Below are 23,634 nucleotides of genomic sequence, written 5' to 3'. Positions count from 1 at the left end.
TAATACTTACGAGCGAAGCTCAGACTACCGGAGACAAACTCCTCAAATGTTTTTACTTGGGATGTCAAATAATTGAGTTAATTTAACACCACACCATGTTTTTACCGCGTGATTAACTCATTTGCTCCCAATAACGTATAAATGTTTTTTTTTATGTTTTAAATGTCCCAAAGACATATTCATATGTTGTTTGTTTTTTGTTTTTTTATGCTAGAGCATACAGAAGGCATTGATGCAGCCTCTCAACTGCAAAGAACGTTTGAAGAAATGGTAGTTATTACACAAACGGGCAGCAGAGCAAAGGAGATCAACCAGGGCCATCTGGGAAAAAAAAGCTAAATTACTTACAATTTTAAAAAGAATTTTGAAAACTGATGAAACTTACCTCTCTTCTAATGCTAATTGCTGCAAAACGGAAACAGATAGAAACATACTTTAATCTTTCTTTTGGTAGATTCCATGCTTTTATAGCAATTGAACACAATATTCTGTGGGCCTTGCAAAATCAGTCAAAATTCAGTAAAACAGCCGGGAGCGAACGGGATTGCTTCTGTGAAAATAGCTGGGAGTGAATGAGTTAATGACTGCCCCTAACTTGGAAGTCCTGTACTGCTGGAATTCCAGTCGCGACGCATCAGACACGTCCACGCCAAAAATTAGCAGTAATGAAGGTAATAATAATGAATATAATTGTGGAGACTGGGTTCAAATTGTGTTTTACAATTTTAAAAATGTGCAGAAATTCACAAGTTACTTCATGTTAAAGATTAGACAGCTCTTAAAATGAAGAGAAAAATGCACTGAGCTGCCACATCTTACAAATGCAATTATGCCATCTAGTGGGAGAAAAAAGGACAAATCAATATCACACTTTTTTTTTTTTTTTACAGTAGAGTACATCTTTTTAATTTAACTCAATTTTATGATTTTTTATGAAGTTATTGTATTAATAACTAAAAGATGCAGCCAGATTTCTGTTTAACATTTCTACTAACATTATGTGTAAACAACAGTATGAAACTTAGAAAAAACATTGTATATTTAGAACAGATCGAAAATCTGTGATAAAATGTGAGTTAATAATCAGTCATGTGATTAATTACGATTAAAAAAATTTAATCGTCTGACACCCCTAGATTTTACATACTTGGCTCAGTCTCCGCTCTAATTCATTCCAAAAGTGTTCTATCGGGATGAAGTCAGAACTTCAGTTAACAGTTGCTGTTTGGCTCGATTGGCACTCAATCAAGTGGACATTATTGCCATGTGATTAATTGATTAGTCACTGGCTAAATGTTCAACAAAATGGACCCAAGATGTCGGGGACACTTTGTCCCCTCTGTGCCATCAATAATGCTATTGTTTTAAAATACTCTACCTTCTCTGGATTGGTGGTGCTTTGTTGCTCAGTTCAAGCTGACACGTTGGCCCTTGTGTATTCACTGGAGAGCAAGCATTATCACAACACCGCTTGTATAAACTCCCTTCTCAGGATCACACCCAAGCCGCTCAGGTAACCCTCACATCTTCTGCCTGTGTTGACAGGCTCTTCATTAGAGTCTTTGTCCTGGAAGAGGCTGCTACATAATTAATGTCTCCATGATGGATTACACTGGAGCCAGATTGCAAACAGCGAAGAGGTCGGCAGGAAATAGGAGGAATGATGCGGGGGCTATTTTCCCCCGTCGAACACGCCTCCCACATGTGCCCTTTTCTGCACTGGCACCGAAAGTGCTGATTAGAAAAGTCACAATGTTTACACCGGCGGTTCTAAGTTGAGTGCTGGTGAAAATTAGTCCCATGCGTGTCCTCTTGTATCTTTGTGTGATGGAAGACGGTCATCTTCTGCTGCGGTTCCCGGAGGCGGGGCTTGGGATCGACGTCGGCCATTAATCAAGAGTATCATTAATGATGCTAGAAGCATGGTGGAAATTAAACTCCATCTGTCCCACTTTTTTCTGTAACACTGAGGTAACAGATCAATATTTTGAAGCACTACTATGGACAAAGTAATAGGGGTGTGCCAAAAAATCGATTCATAAAAGAATCGAGATTCTCATTTATTAATCGAATCGGATTGATATTAATATCCAAAAATCCATCCATCCATCCATTTTCTTGACCACTTATTCCTTACAAGGGTCGCGGGGGCTGCTGGCGCCTATCTCAGCTGGCTCTGGGCAGTAGGCGGGGGACACCCTGGACTGGTTGCCAACCAATCGCAGGGCATATCCAAAAATCAATTTTATTTAAATTAGAAATGAAGAAGAAGGGGAAAAGGCAGTTGTACCCCACATGCTGTTTTTGTGGAAAAAGGCACTTACAATACAAAATTGTCTAATTTTGTCCCATTTTTGCACATTTACAGGGGTCATACTTTTGCCTGCTTCTCCTACAAGGTTAACCCGATTGACTTCAAACTTGGGCTCTACCATCTCAACACCTGGGACAACATCATGGTAAAAAAAAATCAAAAGTTTTTGACATACTATATGACGGGGGCGAGGCATCAAATTTAGAGTTTCAAAACTCTTCCTAAACGTAGCATTGCCGGTTGTATGTTTAACCTAGAGCTACGAAAATTGGTACACATATGTAACAAACTATGACCTACAAAAAAGTCTGTTGGTACCATATGCTAAACTTAACAGGAAGTCCGCCAGAGGCGAGGCATCAAATTTTGTGTTTCAAAATTCTTACTTAATGAAGCATTTCCGGCTGTACGTTTGACCTAGAGTTACCAAAATTTGAAGACATATGTAACAGCCCTCAAGGTACAAAAACCTCTTTTTGAACCATATGCTAAACCGAACAGGAAGTCAGCCATTTTGATTTACTTTGGAACGTGTTGCCATTTTTTTTGGCCATTTCATAGGGGTCTTATTTTAACGAACTCCTCCTACAGAGTTGATCCGATCATCTTCAAACTTCTCGCACGCTGTTGCCGTGGCATGTACTGTTTGCAAAGGAAAATAAATCCTTCTTAATGAAGAATTACCAGTTGTACAAAGCAATTCTGAATCAAAAATCGCTTGAATCGAGAATCGAAAATCGATTCTGAATCGAATCGTAGACCCAAAAATCAGAATCGAATCGTGAGACAGTCAAAGATTCCCAGCCCTACAAAGTAACAAGACATTGTAAAGTTCAGATGGGAACTTTCACCGTTTCTTTTATCTTTGATTGGAGAATACTTATCATCCTTGGGAAAGTCAAGCATATTATTTAATTTTCAGCAAAAATCTGACTTATTTGCAGGTACAGTGTGCCACTCAGCTCCTTGGCAGTCGTTGGCATTTGCATTCAAATAAATGTGCCCGCGTCGCTCTCGCTCACCGCAGATGAGGCGACTCAATTATACATTTACTTAGACAAGTAATAAAGCGCTGCCACTCTGCCAATGCTCAGGCTGATTGTGCCAGCTGTACATGCTGTTTTCCCAGCCTCCTGTTCCTCCCTTCTTGCTCATCAAGACATCCATCCCAAGGAGAAGCGGCTTTATTGGAAAAATAGCAGCTCGCAGCTAAATATATATATGTATATATATGTATATATGTATGTATATATATATATATATATATATATTTTTTTTTTATTTTTTATTTTTTTTTTCTTTGTTTTTCAATGAAATAAGGCATACTTGGGATGGTAATCTTTACTTACAGCAGGAGCCGACTATTTCCAACATGCTTATGACACTATCAGTCCAACCTCAGAGTGTGCCTCATGTCTACAGACCTGATAAGGTTTTCGCCCACTTGGATTTTTATTTTTTTATTTTTTTTATGCTCACCAGCCTCAGGGTTATGAAAATAAGGGGCTGCCATATTTTTCTCTAGTAGATAAGAGAGTATTTTAAGAGATTATTTTTGTTTGAAATGCTAACCTTTGCCAAAATAACTTTTTTTTGTGTATTTCAATTGAGTAGTGTTATCCATTGGAAAAAGAGCAGTTACTCTAGGACAGGAAAACACCTTGCACTGAGCTTAGAACAGTAACCGTAGTAAATACAATACCATATCATAATCATAATCAGGAGAAAATGTATTTTACTTTATGTGCCATATTGTAATGCCGGGGAGAAAAATGCATCTTGGGAAATACCCTGCTAGTCTATGTCAGACTTTCTCAAACTTGTTTGACCTTGCATACTTGGGCTGCACAATATATCGAAAAAATATCGATATCGTGATATTGGCTGATGCAATATGCATATCGCAAAGTTTCATATGGAATTTTGTTTTTATCTGAATTTGACCAGTCGGCTAACTAAAACATTATCGAGAGGTAATTACAATTAATTAAGATTGTATTAAGTTTGCTTATTTTGCCGCATGAAAAAATGCAATTCTTTCATTAGATAATAAAAATTTAATTTCTTGAGATACACGTTAAATACCGCAATAATATTGATATCGATATATTGTGCACCCTTTTTGCATATCGCATGATTTTCCAATATCGTGCAGTTCTATTGTATACCTATCAAAACCTCTCCAGTTGGCACACACTTCTCAAAATGTTAATATCTGAATGCATGTGGAATGCTTGTGAAATGGTTATGAAGTAAATTAAAAGATAAATTATGTGAAAATTACTCATTAATTGCAACCAGTCTAAGGCAGGATTCGAACCATCGTATGTACTAAAATGTGGTCCACGCGGGATTTGAACTATGTTCTCCGTGGTGGTAGGCAATTGCTCTAACCACTGAGCTAACTTGTTGAACATATTTATATTTAAAATTGTTGTTTGAAGCTGACAGCTTGTGTTGCAGCTGAATGGGTATATTATGTAGTTAATCATTTCAGTGAAATTATATTGCATTTCACCAGATGATAGTCATTTTGTATACATGTACACCACTTCGCATAATGTTATGGATGTTATGGATATATTATCAATATACAATCGGAGGTGGGATTTGAATCCACAACCTCTTGATTACTGAACAATGCACTTTACCAACTGTGCCACTGAGCAGTATCTGATAGCTGGTAATGATGGTAAGTTGTATGTATGAACTTTCTCTAAGTACCATCTTCTATGCCCACTTCCAATGTCATTGAAAATGAATGGGGAAAAGTTGATATTTAACATTAAATTGTACTGCAGGTAATGTGGAATCAGAAGATATATTCCCAGATAGGCGTGGATTTTTGAAGCAAGTTTGAACGGTATGAACCGGAATAATTATGTAGGAGTTATTGCATGGCAAAAAATGAGAGGAAAATTCTAAAAGTGAAAAAATAATAAAGTTTAGTGATAATTTAAGTGCTTTCAGCATTCCCACAATTATTTAGCAACGTTATCCTGTAAAACGACATCAGTACTTACTCTCTTCTTCATTGACTTTGACAATATCAACTTCCCAAACCGTCATTCTGCATATAGCGACTTCCCTTTCTTTCTTCACGAGATCTCTCACATCTAGCTGCAAGGTATAACATCCCCCGGGAGGCCATTTTTCGTTTCTCCCTGCCAAAACGTGAAAGAAAATCGGGCTGACTTGAGCGTTTCTGATTGAACTGGCAGCTCGTGACGCTGCCGCACGGCTGCTGTGTTTGGCCACCGATGACAGGACGACATTCTTATTGCACTCGGCTAATTGGACATGGCCGCGTGAAAGACAGCTTCTTTTTAAAACCAATTAGCCGACAAGAGTCTTAAATTAACCTGAGATACTGAGATAGATCCCGGCAATGTTTATTTTCATTCTCCACATACACGTTACACACCCACACACACTTTGACACAGGTTCTGCCTCGCAGCTATCAAATTAGTGACTATCAAATTGCATGCAGTTAGCGGGAGTTTGCAGTGATGCCATGTTTTTTCTTTTTTTCTTTTTATTATTATTACCACCACCTGATTTTGATTGGAGCTGAACAACAGCGGCACCAATAAATGTTGCGGTGCATCCAGGCAGAAGCGATTATCCGTCATTTCCTAATATGTCCTTATGATGATGGATACCTGCAAAGTCAGTCGCGCCTCTACTTGTGACTGCAACATCTGTGAAATGGCTCGCCATCATTGGAGGCAGCCATCCATTGGAAGACACTCATTCGGGATGAAGTCGCTGTCACTAATCTTGAAGGAAAGCTTTAAGTTCTTTTTTTTTTTTTGTGCCATAAAAAGGAGATTCGTAACTTGATCTGCCACTCATGTTGCCATGGTAACGCCTTTCCGTGTATGTGCACCTGTGGGAGTCAATCTGATCATGTTATTCATGCATCTACGCCAGCCTCTGGCTCATTTTTAGAATATTTAAAAAAAAATGCATTCAAATTGGAGTGCTGTGGTAGGAAATCTGTGCTAAAAATAGAATTCAACAATACTTTAGTAGTGTAAAAGCAAACAAAAAAAAAACACTTTATTATGATTTTCTTATTATGCTTTCTCAAAGATGTTGTCAAGCCTCATGCCCAGTTTCTAAGAAAGCCTAACAAGGTTGTCCTGTTTTTGTACTGAATTAGGGGGGCGGAATTATGTCTTATTATGCTCAACCTTGGAAAATAAACATGCTGTAACACCAGGAAAAATACTCAGTGCCTCAGTAATCATGGCCAGAGCAAAGTGTTGTCCAATCCTTAAGAATTGTTCATAACAATGAAATATTTGATACTTTTGTGAGCATTCAGCATGGCTGACAAGTTATTGTCTCTCATCCCACCCTCACTCAAGCTTTCATGAAATCAAATGCACACATGCAAATCTTGCACAACACATTCATAATACAAGCAGGAAGAAACCTAACTCAAAAGCAATGTATGGATTTGAATGAATGAGCCATAGATCGCTGTATGCAAAATGATGTTGGTGACAATTAGGGATGTAACGATAAGCACAATATCGTGTTATTGTGATATTAACACAGTATCATTGTTGTCATGTTCACGATATTTAAATGCAACATATCTGTTCAAAATGTCAGGTTGATTTCCATTTGTGCAGTTGTAGCAACCTCTGGTGGCCAGATTTTTAGTGCAGTTTAATTTGCATAATGCATCTTTTGGTCATTCTGTTTAAAATCTACACTAGTTGTCAGATGAAGGGGAACATATGTCTGTGAAGCAAGTAAGTATGTGGAGGAACTCAATGTGTGCGTGCATTAACAACATAACATAATAACATAAGAATAAAACATAATAACATAACATTGATATGTACAAAAGCACAATATTGTGCTTTTTTTTTAAAACAATATTGTGACCTTTTTCCCACAGTATCGTGATAGTTATCGTATTGTGAGCTTCAATTTGTGATATCGTATCGTAACATTTGGATATCGTTAAATCCCTCGTGACAATCGATCATTCTGAGACTGTGTGCTCTACATATACGCAAGGCAGCACTCACAATCCCTAAATTGTGGACGTGTCATCATGTAGCCACCCCTTAGTGTCTCAACCTGGCAACCCCACTGCAAAAGTTCTGTCTACGCCCCTGGAGATAAACAATCAACCAATCAGCAATGTTTAAAGTACGACAAAAGACATGACATATTGCACATATGGAACTCAAGGACACCCAACAAGTATCTACTCTGCATGAAAGCTGCTCCCTTTTTTCCTTGGTCGGTGTTCCCGGAAGGTGACGCTAACACGTTTGGATCAAGCGAGGTAGTGCACTGATTTTGACCTGAGGGAAGCGCCACATTACTCACACGGCCACAAGTGGCACACTGGAGGGAGATGACTGGTGGCTGGGGAGACGGGAGCGTTTGTCCGCAATATGTAAAAAGGCGTACTTGCTTTACTTATTCTAATTGACTCTTGGCCCCGAGCGAGTGACAAATACTTGGAAAGTCGAAACATCCTAATTTAGTTTGCAAAATAATTAGCAAGTCACTATGTGATGTAAAAACATTTTTAATTCAATCAAAATCTGACGGACCTTGAGCTTTGTCAGCCTCGACCAGCGCCGCTCCTCAGACTCGTCAATTAACACGTACACGGTAACCGCTCCACCTTTTTAAAGGGGAGGCGGGGAGCAGTTGCCTGGCAACCAGCTGACACTCCGGGAATATTATGCAGCCAATAAGCGTTCTGGCACACAGCCCAAATAAAAGCAGAAATTGTTTTTTTTGTTTTCAATACAATGAGCTAGCAAGGAATGAATTTGTTTTTCTAACTCCGTTTTTACAATTGCCGCTCTGTTTTATTTTTTTCCTTTGTAAGCCTGGTTGGCAACTTCCACCTATTTCCACTCAGTGTGATGAGCAAGTATAAAAAAGAACATAACATTTTTCATTTCATGAGATACTGAATAAAGCAAATGAAAAATACTGCTAAACTTAGACCAAAACATATCTTCACCAGCCCCAAATCATCCACATTTATAAATAATTACACTGTGCAAAAGTCTTGGACCAGATTAACTTGATTGCTTTCATGGTATAAAAGGGCATATGCTATATGAAGACTAGCTACTAGCCTCCAACACCATCAAGCTGGTACCATATTATACAACATACAGCTGGTGACTATATGTTAGATTGTTGCAAATTCGCACAACCACAAGAGTGAAAATACTTGAAAATGACGACCTGCGTAAATGAGTGGATGCGCTGTTTTATATGTCTTTTTAATAGTTGGGTTCAAGTTTTTTAATGGAAAACAACAAAATAATTTACCGTATTTTCCGCACTATAAGGTGCACCTAAGAGCCTTCAATTTTTTCAAAAGCTGACCATGCGCCTTATAATCCAGTGCGCCTTATATATGGATCAATATTTAGCCGCAACAGGTCTGGCTGTCAAGACGCTATCGGTGACCCTGCACGATCGGTGATGCACATGCGCAGAAGATCCCGCCCTCTTGGATCGCTAGCTAATACTAATACTTTATCTCAGAGAAAATAATAAAACAGCTTTTTATTCATTTTGGGAGTGAATGGAGTTGTCAGAAAGCTAGTTTGTAATCTATTAATAAAGTTTGACTGACCTATCTGTCTGTTTTGTTGACATTCCTTTTAGCGCAGCACCATCTAATGGATGCATAACGTAACCCCAGCCTCTACTGTAGCGTCTTTATATTTGGAAAAAGTTTTAAAATATGCCATTCATTTAAGGTGTGCCTTATAATGCGGTGCGCCTTACCCGAGATTTACACCGGTTGCGTGTGCGGTGCGGCTACGGTGCGGTGCGTCTTGACTGCATGCTCCGGACGCGTCAATTTTTTTGGCCAATCCACACCGGCTCCGCACAGCTGCGGTCCGGCAGCTCCGTCGCCGACCACTTCCCCCCGTGTCTCGCGTGACCGCGCGCGATCATGTGGCATTAAAAACAACGACAAACACACAGAAAGTCTGTGCTCAACAGAGAAGCAGGAAGAGAGGTGGACTTTTATTATTTTGTGGCTTTCTACCTCCAATATAAACCTCTCCTCGTCCATGTTCGCTGGTGTCTAAACCGTGAATGAGCACCTCGCACGTTAACTCCAGGCCCGTCTACGCCCACATCACATTTTGCTAACATGCTTGCGAAATAGGAGCTGGCCAGTGTTTTATCTTGAAAGGTAACCGGAAATTTATTTTGAAACTGCGTCGGTCTTCCTGTCCCGCTCGATGTGTTTTGTGCTAGCTTGCCATTTAAAAATAGAAAATAGGTCTATCCTTGTTGAAGGGCTGTGGCACGCCACAGCTGAGACGCAGTCGACACGCAACGCACACGCAAGCGGTGTAAATTGCACCATTCGAATGAATGGAATCTAATTGCTTGCGTCGCAGGAACGCACCACAACCGCACCGCAGCCGCACCGCAACCGCATCCGTTGTAAATCCCGAGTTATAGTGCGTAAAATACGGTAAATAGAAAAAAGAAAAACAAATCTTAAATGAAATTTTCTTTAAGAAAAGCTGAAACTACATCTTACATTTCTTTATACATTATAATGAGCTGAAATGATAATTACAGTATAGTGACAATGTTTTTTTTTTTGTCTTGGTCAATTGCTGGCTTTCGGGGTCAGCTTTAAATGTATTTATTTTGGTATTTGCCTACTCTATGTGCATGCGGGAAAAGGATTTTTTATTTTTTTTTGTCTTGAATTTGTTGTAGACAAATGCTCCATATATAAAATACATAAATTAAACTGAGAAAACTAAAACAATGCTTTTTAATAAATAAATAAATATATAAATAAAGTGATCAAACCTGCTGCACAAACTAACTGTCATGAAAATTCTAAAGTTTTACTTTCCCTTTAAGGCTCTGGATAAAGGCAGAAGCGCAGTAGTTTATTTTCACCATTTTGCATCACGATTGCATCACTAGAACTATTTTGTAACATGGTTATAAAAATGAAATCAAAAAGCACAGGTGAACGAAGATCATATCCAGATCTGTGATAAAGCTGTTATATTAAGTAATTGTGTTTGATATCAAAATAAAACACACACGCACACACAAATTGATCTGTTTTCTTTGCCGTCTTGGAGTGCTTAGCATTCAAAAGAGTGGGGTCCTATCCTGTTGAGGGTTGATTTGAATTTCATCAATTCAAATGGAAGAGTGACTACTTTTGCGTGTTTCCTTGTCTTTGAGCTCTCCAGCACTTTGCAGCTCATCTTTTTGTCACTGCCGCCGCCTCGCGCCCACCCTGGTTGGCATTCTGTCAGAAGCATCCCCCTGATATTTTCAGGCAGCTTCACCTCGGGACCTTTCCATGTCACCCTCTGTTGTCATTTGTGACTACTGCAGAGCCCAGACAATGATACGCTTGCGCTGTGGTGAGAAATTGATACTCAGCCAACCTCAAGGTCTACCGGGCCTAAATGCGTTCCTCCTCCATCAAGTCGGTCCAGCTTTTATGTTTGCCCGATGCAAATTACTGCAGCAGAGTTTTGAGTTACCTTGTATATACTCCCGATCCTCGCAAACCTGCAGAAGAAATGCGCACCTCGTAGTTCATCATATTGCAATTTGCAAGCCCCTTCGTGACTGTTTAATTGCGCCGGACAAAATCCAATAGGCTTGATCCCCGAGGGCGTGTGTAACGGCACGCATCTTATCCATAAATCAGCTTCATAGGGCTGACGCAAGGCAGCCGTGGCAGTTATATAGGATCCCCGGCCCAATCGCATACCCGTTGCAAAGGAAATGGACCTGTCGGAGAGGCTGTGAAATAGTGCGGCAGTCGTGTCACTCACACATTGGCTGCTTTTATTTCATGATCACACATCCCGCTTGTTTGAATGTCATAACGAGCAGACGTGTGTCTGTCTTGACTGCAAGTTCAAACTTGACTTTTTTTTTAAGTGCATTATTTGTAATAAAAGCTACATTTGATTACTTAACAGGTCTTTGCACCGCAGCCGCCTTTATTGATTTGCGTCCTCGTATCAGTGCTTTGCAAAGTTCCCCGCCGCCTTAAGTCCGGCTTCTAATTGAAGCGTGCCGGAGGCTAACTGGCTCGATCGCTCTGACATGTCAAAAAGCATCCGTCACTTAAATGGGGCAGAGAGATGGAGAGACGCTATTGCTGCCTCGGCGGCCGCTGCCTGCAGGCTGTGACCTTGTGGTGAGATTGAGCTTGAAATGTTTATATATAGATATAAATGGTGAATGCACACAATCACCAGAAGAAATTAACCATATTTTTTATAACTATTATCGAAATCTATACACAGAAATTAATAGACCTAACCCTGAATATATTGAGGAATTCCTAAACAGCTTAAATATACCTCAGTTATCTATTGAACATAAAGATATTCTCGATACCCCGCTTACTATAGATGAGTTGTATCGTGCTTTAGACAGTATGCCTAATGGCAGAGCACCTGGTCCAGACGGCTTTCCGGCTATATTTTTTAAACATTTCTGGTTAATGTTTGCTCCATTATTTCTAAGAGTAGTAACTGAAATTTAAAAGTAAAGGTGATATACGTCAAGATATGAATATAGCAGCAATTAAACTTTTATTAAAGCCAGAAAAAGACCCTACCCTCCCGTCAAGTTACCGACCGATATCACTAATTAATACCGATATTAAAATTATCGCTAAGGCCTTGGCATCTCGATTAGAGACGGTAATCTCGACAATTATTCATAGTGATCAAACAGGTTTTATTAAAGGTCGTCATTCTACTAATAATATTAGGAGACTCTTTAACTTGATTAGTATGTCACAGCGGCATGATAAAAAGGCAGTTGTTATTTCGCTGGATGCAGAAAAAGCATTCGATAAAGTTAACTGGTCCTTCCTCTTTGCTGTCTTAAATAAATTCGGCTTCGGGGAGTCATTCATTCAATGGGTCTCAATATTATATGATTCTCCTAAAGCTACAGTTACTACTAATGGGATTACATCACAGAGTTTTACTTTACAAAGGGGAACAAGACAAGGGTGCCCAATTTCTCCTTTATTATTTGCTATATTTATTGAGCCGCTTGCATTAGCTATACGTCAGGATAGACGGATCCAAGGAATCCACTCCGGGACAATAGAACATAAAATTAATCTATATGCCGATGATATATTACTCTATTTAGAAGAACCTGCTATTTCCTAGGGGAAGCATTTAAATTAATAACTAAATTCTCTCACTTATCAGATTACTCTATTAACTGGACAAAATCAACATTATTACCTATTACAGAAAATTCATGGAATCCTACAAGTCAGGATCCACACTACTCCTTTCCTACAGGTAATTTAAAATACTTAGGTGTTAAAATTTCACCTAAGTTAACTGAATTAACTTCTTTAAATTTTTCACCATTATTGGATAGTATCCGTAGTGACCTGGAACGCTGGAATAATCTTCCGATCTCTTTAATAGGACGGATAGCTACTATAAAAATGAAAGTTTTACCAAAGATTAATTATTTATTTTCAATGATTCCATTTAAACCTACGTCTAACTGGTTCCAATCGCTGGACTCTGCTATCATAAAATTCTATTGGAATAAAAAAAAAGCCAAAATTAGTCTATCTACTCTTCAGGAAAGTAAATCTAAAGGAGGTTTAGAGGCACCAAACTTTATGTACTATTATCTAGCTAATCAACTACAATATCTTGTGCTATGGACACAACCCAACAGAGATACTAACTGTTGGTTGGAATTGGAGCAGAAGGATTGTAATAATCTTAGACTGTCAGATTTACTCTTTATTACAAAATCAATAAGACGACATAATTGTTTTAAAAACCCAATGATAGCCGCCACCCTGACTGCCTGGTGGAAGGCATTAGAAATTACAAACTCCCAATTGGCGCCCTGTGGGCTCTCTCCCATTTGGCATAACCCCGACTTTCAACTTAATAATCAGTCGTTCCATTTAAGCCTATGGGAGCAGAAAGGAATTACACACCTTCATCATCTTTTCTCAGATAATAAGTTTATATCATATACAAACTTGGTCCAGAAATATGAAATAAAAAAGGGAAATTTCTTACATTATCTGCAAGTTAAAAATATGGTTAAGAAACAAATCCCAACACTTCAAGATACGCTCCAACTGCCTGTCTTAGCTAAAGATATTATAAAGCTTTCTCCAACAACAATAAAGAAAATATCAAAAATATATAAGTTATTTTTATACACAAATAAAACGTATTTACCGACTTTAAAATGGGAAAAAGACTTGTCTATAGTTCCGGAACCAGACTTTTGGACCCAAATCTGTGAAAATGTATTTAAAATGACCAAACAGACAAATTTGCAACTTATCCAATATAAGATACTTCATAGAACATATATTACACAATATATGATGAAAAAAATGGGACTCTCTGACTCCGACATTTGTCTCCAGTGCTCACAAAACACTGCCGATACTTATCTTCATGCTTTATGGTCATGTACTCCAGTGCTGCATTTCTGGACTAAAATCTTGGAAAAGCTCGCTGATATATTAAACTGTAGGCTTCCTTTATCTCCAAGACTGTGTTTACTAGGTGACTTAACAATAACTGAGCGACCATGTAAACAATCTCAATCTATATTTATAGCCCTTACTATTGCTAAAAAAATAATCCTTGTCAATTGGAAAAATAAACAATCTCTAAATATCGACCACTGGTTAAACTTACTAATAAATTATATCTCAATGGAAAAAATCTCTGCCTTAAATAAAAATCAAGTATCAAGATTTAAACAAATATGGTCTATGTACATAGAATATTTTAATCTCAATTTGGCAACTTAATCCTGCCAAGATTCTGCCTGTTAACGAGAGCCACCACATCGTTACAACTTCTGTTTTCGCTGCTCCTGTATTTGGTATTTTGTATCTGATTGTTTTTATTTTTATATAGTCAGGAACCTAGTTGCTGCTAGTGGGCTCGAGCATACCACACTATACGACACTATACTCAATAACTCCTTAAGATCTATTTCTAGTGGGCACTAAGCATCAACACTTGGTGTTACTGCATGCTAATTAGTCAATTTTCTTGACGCCGTCCCCTGTGGTCGGGCGGGGGTGGTTCTGCCCCCCCCCCCCCCCCCCCCCCCCCGTTGTCTGCTCGGTGGCGGTTGCGTCTTGGCCGCTCCCTGGGCCCCCTGTGGGGTGCGGTGTTGGGGTGCTTCCCCTGGTGCCCGGGGCGGTGCCGTCCCGGCGCGGTCCGCTGCTCCGTGCCCGGCGGCGCGGTTCGGGGTGGGTGGGCCTCCGGTGTGCCCCGTGGTTCCCTCTCCCCTCCCCCTTCCTCCCCCCCGTCGCCTCTCCCTCCTCGCCTCCTCCCGCCCATCCTCCTCTGCCTCCCGGTCCCTTTTCCCTTGTCGCCCTCCCTCCTCCTCTCCCCCCCCGCCTCCTGCCCTGCAGCCGCCCTTTCGCCTTCTTGTCGTCTTCTCCCCGCTTCCCCCGCCCCCCCCCCCCTTCCCTGTCTGCCCTGCGGCCCCTCCCCCTCCCTCTCCCTGGGCCTGGGGCTCCCTCCCCGGCCCGGGCGTCGGGCTCCGGGGGCCGGGCGAGGGTTTGGGGCCTGCCCCGCTCCGGTATAACTCCTGGTGCCCCGGGCGGGCCCCGGTGGCTGGTGGGCTGTCCGGTAGCCCTGCTGCGCTGGCTGTCCGCCCATTGTGGTGCCGGGTGGATGAGGTGGGGGGCGGCGGGGGGTGGGGGTGCTGGGGGGCGGGCGTGCCACCTACACCCGCCGGGTTGGGTGAGGCCCCGCTGGTCGCTCCTCTTACTCACTTCACTAGCTTGCACTATACACTTTGTAAATATACACATAGGGCACACAACACATTTCTTGGTGGGGTGGGGAAGGGTGGAAACACCGTCTTCACCCTTCAACTCCCCTCCAATTTTAATGCACCTCACGTCCAAGGGGAGGGGTGAGTTGGGGCGGGGAGCCATCAGAGGGGATGGACTGCAGTGCCTGGCAGCGCTGTGGTCCCCCCCATTTGTGTCCCTGCCCCACCACTTTGTCCCTCCATTCCCTTTTTTAATGCACCACACATATACATATTCATTTTTTGGGGGGGGATACGGGTGTGTCGGAGTAGGGGAAATTTTTTCCCTCTGCTCCGACTCACCTGCTCCCAATTTTAATGCACCACACGCACACACTTGTATATACACTGGGTGGGGCCACATTCACGGTGTAAGGGTAGAGCTCGCCAGTCGGCGAGCTGGCGGACTCAGTAACAGGGTTAGGTGTCACTTGTACTCTGGCGTGACGACCGGGGCCTCTCCCCACCGGGCTCGGTGTTCTGGTGTCCCGCCTTCTCCCCTGGTGCTTCCTCCTCTGCTTCCCCCCTCCCGCCGCGGTGCAAATCTCGCGCGGCTGGAGGTGGGGTGGGCACATCTTCCCTCTCTGCGCTGCTGCCCGGTGCCGGTTTCCGGGGGGGGGGTGGGGGGTTCTCGCGGGGGGCCGGGTTCGCGGGGGGGGGGGTGGCGGCCGTCGGGGGGGGGCGGCTTGTTTGGGGGGGGGGTGGAGGTATGGGTGGGTGGGGGGTTGGGTGCTGGGGGTCGGGGTGTGTTCGGGGGTTTGGGGGTCGGGGGTGGTGGGGCCTGGGTCGTGGTGGATGGCGGGTTTGGGTGGGGTGCGGGGGGGTCGTGGGGGGATGGGGGCTGGGGACCGGTGGGGCGCTGTGGGGGCCCGCTGGGCCTCGTTCTGCGGCCTTGGGCTCGGGGGTGTGGGCCGGGGCTGGGGCGGGGGTGTTCCGGGTATCTGGGTCGGCTCGCTGACCGGTGTCCGCTCGGGTGGCTTGGGGGTGGCCTTGGTGCTGCCGCGGCCTGGGGATTCCGGGGGGGGTGGGGGGGGGGGGGGGGGGGGGGTGCTCGCTTTGCTGGACCGCGGTTGACGGCTTCTCTCTTTGGTGGTGGTCCTTATGCATGCCAGATCCGTCGCACCAGCATCTACTGAAACTCAACAGAAGTACCCTCTCCCTCCCACAGCCCCTTGAATCAGTTGGTGCTGGTGTCTGTGGTTCTCACTTTTCTTTATCTATCCTTCCCTCCTTCCTCTCTTTAGTTTTTCCTCTGGTCACTTGAGATCTTAATTTATTAGAAGTATGAGGTTTCTGGGGTTGGCATAAGACTCCGGTTTTGTAACCACGCAGGAGGGGTCTTGTTGGTGCTGGACTTCACTTTGATGGATTGGATGTACTGGCTTCTATTGATCTCACTCTGCCTTATCGATCCTTCCCTCCTTCCTCTCTTTAGTTTTTCCTCTGGGCTCTTGAGATCTCGCTAAATTTGCTGGAATTTAGAGGCTTCCGGGGTTGGCGTAAGACTTTGATTTTGTAATCATGGGGAAGGCAGGAAGTGTTTGGTCGGTGCTGGATGTCACTTTGATTTACCTTTCTTTTCTCTTTATTTCTTTTTTTTCTGACCTTTTCTCTGGTCTCCTGACCATTTAAATCTCACGACTCTGGCAAGATTCTGAAGTACCTGGTTAAGGCGAAGGGTAATGGGATATTTATAAGGTTTTAGGTGAATGAATGAGTATAAATTTATACGTATTTGCACGCACGCACGCAAACGCACGCAAACGCACACACGCAAACGCACGCACGCACGCAAACGCACGCACGCAAACGCACGCACACATACACACACACAAAAAAAAAAAAAAAAAAAAAAAAAAAAAAAAAAAAAAAAAGGAAAAGAGCAATGATGACAAGACGTTGAATCGGTAAGACTACCGAATGAACAATTCTGAGCTCTTCAAAAGAAAAAAAAAAAAAAAAAAAAAAAAAAAAAAAAAAAAAAAAAAAAAAAAAAAAGAGATTGAGCTTGAAATGTCTCCTCTAAACTCGTCGCTTCCCCGGAAATTCCGCCTTCTATTTTCGGCCGGAAATTCACCGGGGAGTTGTGGTGGTGTTGTTGTACTTACTCATGTTTGTAAGCAGTCCATTGTCCTAAACTAAGAGGGCAGATTGGTGCCAAAAATTTCACAGAGAATTGCACAAAATTCGTTCTGGACTTTTTTTTTTTCCTGCCCAGAAACCCATCCATTCATCCATTGATTTTCAACTTCTTTTTATAATCACAGATTCATGTTCCATGCCTGCAGGCTGTGCTCTGTCTTGTCTTAATATTGTAATTCCAGTTTGAGCCTGACCTGCGGTGGCGCCCATGAGACTCTGCACAGCTGCTGCTCATCAACAATTATGTCGTGTATTTAAGAGGCAGCTTCTGCTTATGTTATTTGTCGGACTATTCACTTGCTCATGTCTCAATCCAAGGTAGCATCGACTCCTAGACCTCGTTTTGCGACCTCAACCCTGATCGTGCCTCCCCGTATTGATTCTTGTAAATTCTTGAAGATTTCTGTTGTACTTTGCCTTGTTGACCTTTTGGATTGGCTCAAGTGTGTTTTCGGTTCCGCGTATTGTTGCGTGTTTTTACTCTTGCCATTGCAAGCTCTTTCTGTTGGACTTTTGCCCGTGTGCTTAGTTTTTTCTGTAAATATTTGTTTTTGAAAATTCACTTACCTGCTCTTGTTTTTGGGATCCACCAAAACCTTACAAGATGTTGCATAATGTCACTAATCAATTACAAGTCATATACAGAGGAACCTTGGTATTTAATGGACAAGAAAATGGTGTCCTGTCTACTCAAAACTCCCCTTGTATAGTACATTTCAAAGTATTGGTATTGTTTCAGCATTGGCCGTTTGTGGGCACTGTGGCGCCATTAACAGAGACTGGTCACATGCTTCCAACTTGTGCTGTTTCCTGTCATACTTGGTCGATAAACAGACTGGGAGGAGGCTAGAGTTGGCTAAAGAACATGCCAATGTAGTGGCCATGTTGAAACGGACGACTTTCCCATCAAAGAAAATACATGTACATGCGTGGAAGCCATTTTAGCAAAGGTGACTGTCTCATCAATGGTAATGGAAAGCATGGACATTAGCTTAGCATTGCTGTAAGTATGCAGCTAAAAATGAGCTTGTCGTAGCAACCTATTCATATCTGTGACTGTTTTTTACTCAGGCGGTAGTCATTTACATGTCTCATGAACATCTTGGGAAAGAGTCCTTTTCTCATGGAAGTGAAGAAAGGATGTGCCAACTTTGTGGCTCATTAATGCAACCATTATCCATCCCTCGAGCACCAACAAGTTTGGATAAAGTTTTCTGACAGTTTTTAAAAATATTTTTGCACTGTACTTGGCATTGTTAGGCCACGAAAAATAAAAGCTTAGAACAGACGACCCTTTCCACCACCACCACTGTATTGATAAACACCCAGTCGCACTTTGTTTCGAGTCTAGTTTTGTTGTTTTTGGAATTCACTTCCATATTTTTCATGTACAGTATGATGGGGCGACCTCAAACTAAATCCCAAGACACATTGAGACCCACTGGAAATTTCAAGTATCCCAACACGGACATTCCTGAAATGTGGAGAGAAGGCAGTACCTGAGAAAATCACAAGCGTGCATAAAGCCAGATTAGATTTAAACTTGTGTGGAGATGCTACTATATTTACCATAACAACAAAACAAAGGCCTGTTGTGTGTATGAAAACAAAAGCCATTTCAAATAACCCAAACGTGTCAGTTTTTAACCAAGTACTATGTTTTTGTACCAAATCCTACTTGAATCTCACGAGAGCAGCCTCATCATGAACATTTTACCCGGAGGCCATGAACATATTGAGGCTTCGTTTAAACCACTACTTCATCTCACTTATGTCACATTTGTTGCCATGGTTGCAACCTACATCCACGTCCAGAGCTTCAACTGAGCCTGATGTGTCTGTGTTTGACCCAGCAACCTCCCCACCTGGTTGGCCCACCCTGCCGCGTAGACGCTCGTTTGCACTGTCATTACGACATCTGCTAGCGGTCACGGGAAGTGGTGGCGCTACGCGATCGGTCACTGGAGCTGACCCAGAGATGTGAAATGGATGACACTTCTCAGTGGCTGCAGATTCTGCAGTGAATCATTTCCAAAATTCATCCATTCCAAGAAATATCCAGATAAGTGGTACGAGTATGCGGGGCTTGCTTTTAAATCGTTGTCATAGTAACACAGCTGCTGCGCCAAGGTGTCATTACTAGCGTACAGGTTGAGGTTCTTGTGAGGTTGAAACTCTCAAGTTGATTACATGTGGCGTAAATGTATTAGTTTTAGAGGCCTAGCCAAAAACTCACATGTCTACTATAATGCATTTCGCAGTGGTTGCATACTGGTGGCAAAACACATAAATGTGTTACCTTCTCCAGCCTGAAGGCAGCAGCAGGGCAGAAAGGCCACACAATGAACTGATTCTTGGCCTGCACACCTCACATGTGTTGTTACAGCGTGCTCCAGCCTGTGGCTTCCACCTCCCCCAAGGTGCAACACAAAGCGCTGTAGGCGCTCTTGTTGTTCCTGCGCCCAGCTGACTTCACTTGTTGCTTGCGGAGAGAAGCTCCATCCACAAGTAGCTTGGATGGGCTTGAAATAGGGATTTGTCCATACTGGACTATAACTTTTCACTACTGCACTGATGCACATTTGTTTGGAGACAATCAACTCTCCCACCCCCGTTGATTCAAAGGCTAATGAGCCGGACTGCTTGTATTTACCATGTTAGATTATACCAAATACAATATTTTCATCTAAAGTAGACACTACAGCGATCCAGAGTTTGATTCCTTTCATCCAAATCTGGCCATAAGTAATATTAATATAATACACTGAAATGGATTGTGTCTACACTGAATGATTTGCAAGCCTCGACAGTTCCTCGCAATTTTGTTACTCAGCAGTACTTGGAATCAGTAATCCATGCCTTTTGTTACATGTCGGCTGGTTTACTGTAGTGCGCTTTATTTTGGAGTCAGCCAGTCCTCCCTTAAGCATCTCCAGTTGGCCCAAAGTGCTGCTGCTCGCCTAATAACTGGAGCTCCTACAAGGAAAGCGGATAACTCCAATTTTGGCCTCCACTGGCTCCTTGTTCACTTTGGAGTTCAAGATTTAATCTTTAAATGGTCTTGCCTCACCTTACATTTCTGAGATCCCTATGCACCTGCCTCAGGTCAGTGGAGGTACCAAAGACTAACTAACTGGAGGTATCAAGGACTAAGCGGCGCCTCAGAGGGATTGAGCTTTTCCCATTGCCTGTCACTTTGTTTGTCATGACCTTCCGTTAAACGTTGGGCAAGCCCCTTCTCTTTCTACATTGAAAGCTCGTTTTAAAACACATCTCTATTGACTCAGCATGAGACTCTGCATTGTTTGAGTATTTCATTGTTTACTGTCTTTATTGATTGGTCTTTGTTTTTATGTGTCTGATTGTTACATGACGTACAGCACTATGCAGCTACGGTTGTTTTTGAAGCGCTCTACAAAGAAAGTTGAGTCGAGTTTCTAAATAATTCAGGAAAAATCTCACAATGGTTCATATTTTTCCTCTTTTTTTTTTTTTCTTTTTTTTTTGCCCAGCTGATATTTCCACAGTGTTAATTATTATGTGGTTCAATTGCAGAGCTTTTATTCTAACATCAGAACAAAAAAAGAACAGCAGAATATCTACCCACATTTGTCGCCAGGCGCTAATAACAGTTATTAAAAGCAGGCCTATTTTTATACTCTTCTTATGGACAAAAACGTAATGAAACACCTTCTGTCCTTCTGCATCTGTGCCATTATAGACTGCTATGGGCACAATTAACCTACGAGTAAAGTTCATCTTTTGTATCTGAGGGTACACGTGAGTGGACGATCTCAGACATTGACATCATCTGATATTGTATTAGTCGGGCTGTTTGTAACCACAATCACAGTTGATTGGTTTTTGCCAATGCCAGCTCGAGAAGAGATGAGATTTAGGGTCAAAGAATTGCCGGAAAAGGCCTTTAATTTCATGTCTGGAACAGATCATAAATCACTAATATTGCGATGCATCATGCCCATCCTCTCCCTAACTTGACAATGTGAGCATGACAGGGATTTGCTGCCTTCGGTCTGGAAGAGGCAGGGGATTCTACTCGTCTGTGACCTTGCAGAATAGTGTGACATCAAGATTACATTAAAGGGCAATTGAAGACAAATGGAACGTCTCCTCCAATTAAAAAGCAGCCGCCCCGAGTCGTTGCAAGCACCCTTAATCCTGCATAAATACTCTCAGTAATCTAATTGCCCTGGCTCGAATTTCTTGGGTTACGCTCAATGCCACGACTGTTCACACAGACGATAAATCCCCTTATCTTTTGCCTTGATCACTTCATCTTTGACCCTGAACCCTGACCATCCCTCAGCCCTGTCCGGCGACCGTGTGCAGGCGGTTGTTACCCTTGCTGCCGTATTGTCCTGACCTTCGCTGCCTCCCCTTGTCACAGTCCCATCGCATTCAAATCTGATGCTCCTGCAGGCCCAAAGCGAGAAGGCGCCATCTGTCTGGCTGCTTTAAGAGACTAGTGCTGTGTCTGTGCTTTTATCTGTTCACACTGTATGCATATATACACTCATATTGAGGATATGCAAATGTTTGCTGACAGCAGGTTGTCGAAATGGCACCACTACCTCTGAGTTGCATTGTCAGTGTTTTAACACTGTCATAGAGAAGATGTGCTTATTATTATGATCACACTTGGCAGATACTCGTCCAGAGGCAAACAAACAGGAATCCTAACATTTCAAGTTTGATTATACAAAAGAGGAAACTGCAGTGAGTTTACTGATGTGCTTTTTTCCCCATTTCTGGCACCAGCAAGGCACTTTTCGAAAATGATTTGTCACATCTGAACTTGGTCTGATCCAAAAATACTGTTCATCATCCAGACCAGACAAATTAGCACAGAACAAAATTAAACAGACCATCCAAACCCTCAAGCCGCACAAACACCCAGTGGAGACAAAAAGGGCGAAATAGGGCCACTCTGTAATGAGACAATGTATTCAGTCATCGTCTTTTTCTCAGGGCCTGAGATGGAATACAGTCAATCCTTAGGAATGGGGTTCCCTGGAACCAAGTCAGTATGACAGTCATATGGTCTGTGAAGAGGAAGAGAATTAGCCTGATGGTAAAAAGCCTCTTCCAGATCATGGTAGTAATTCAAAGAACAGTAGGATCAGAAGGTTAAAAGTCTTGGTCAGGTTGAGCCAAAAAAAAAAAAATAATATTCTTAATCAGGTCATACCATGACCTTAACACAGTCTTTACAACCTAATTTAAAGTGGTTACAGTACTCAACAGTGTGTTGGTTGTATTTTTCTAGCCCAGTATAAGAGAGTGTCAGCTCGACTGATACAAGTGAAAAAAACACGAGTTGGTGTTCACCCAAATTTAGTTCCAAGGGTTCAATCTGATGCATGGGTCTCAAAACTCCAGGCCTCGAGGTCCACAGTCCTGCATGTTTTAGACGGTTCCCTCCTCCAACACACCTGATTCAAATGATGAACCTGATAACGATCCTGATCATCTGAATCTGGTGTTTTGAAGGAGGAAAACATGCAAGACTGTAGCCCTCTGGGACCAAAGTTTGAGAACTGTGGTCTGATGAATCACCTTAAATATGAGGGTCCCACAAGAATACTGGCTTGTAATAGCTGAGATAACTGTTCAGTTTTGAGGTGGGGGAGGTCATTCCAGTTCATGAAACTGTCATCTGCCCAATGAATGCCGCAACAGAAAAACTTGTCACGATTATGTTACTTAAGGCTTGAGAAGGAGAATTCACGGGTCTTCCACTGGCAACTGACAAACCTGTTATTTTTGCTGGACACCCTGCGAACAGATGACATTGTGGCAGACTACTTGTAAATTACCTGAAACTAGATGGAAAAATAATACAAGACACAAAACTAGAACTCAATCAACCAGGTGACTTTGCCATGACATTTGCCCCTTTTGAGATGGATTTACTGATAAGTCATTGGTTTCTTAAAACTTTAACTGTATTTTCAATGAAGTGCATTCTTTAATAATAAATACTAGGGGTGTTAAAAAAAAATGGATTCGGCAATATATCGCAATATTCCAGCTCGCAATTATCAAATCGATTCAATAGGTGGCCGAATCGATTTTTAAACATCCATTTTTGATGGAAGATATTCAACAAAACGTCTTACTTATGGTTAGAGTTCACACCTTAAGAATGGAAAAATGTTGTATTAATGGTACATTAAGCTTTAATATTTTATTTCAATGCTGTTCAAACATTAAACTGTCTGTTAAATACAGTGGCTCACAGCTGAAGTTTCAGATAAATAATACATTTTCATACAAATCTTACAGTGTA

At 42.0% G+C, this 23,634-nt stretch overlaps 1 protein-coding gene across 5 annotated transcripts in view; it reads left to right on the top strand.

The window, feature by feature from the left end:
- The window catches only part of LOC144003168 (uncharacterized), a 199,899-nt gene that overhangs the window by 27,903 nt on the left and 148,362 nt on the right, over window positions 1–23,634 (top strand). For all 5 annotated transcript variants that reach the window (XM_077499095.1, XM_077499098.1, XM_077499097.1 and 2 more), the window contains exon 3: window positions 2,369–2,459. In XM_077499095.1, the coding sequence (XP_077355221.1) occupies window positions 2,369–2,459 (91 nt within the window). The remainder of the gene's footprint in view (window positions 1–2,368; window positions 2,460–23,634) is intronic.

Source organism: Festucalex cinctus, chromosome 16, assembly GCF_051991245.1.
Source record: "Festucalex cinctus isolate MCC-2025b chromosome 16, RoL_Fcin_1.0, whole genome shotgun sequence".
Lineage (NCBI taxonomy): Eukaryota > Metazoa > Chordata > Actinopteri > Syngnathiformes > Syngnathidae > Festucalex > Festucalex cinctus.
The sequence above is the reverse complement of the archived record's forward strand: the minus strand, read 5'-3'. Positions and strand labels throughout refer to the sequence as shown.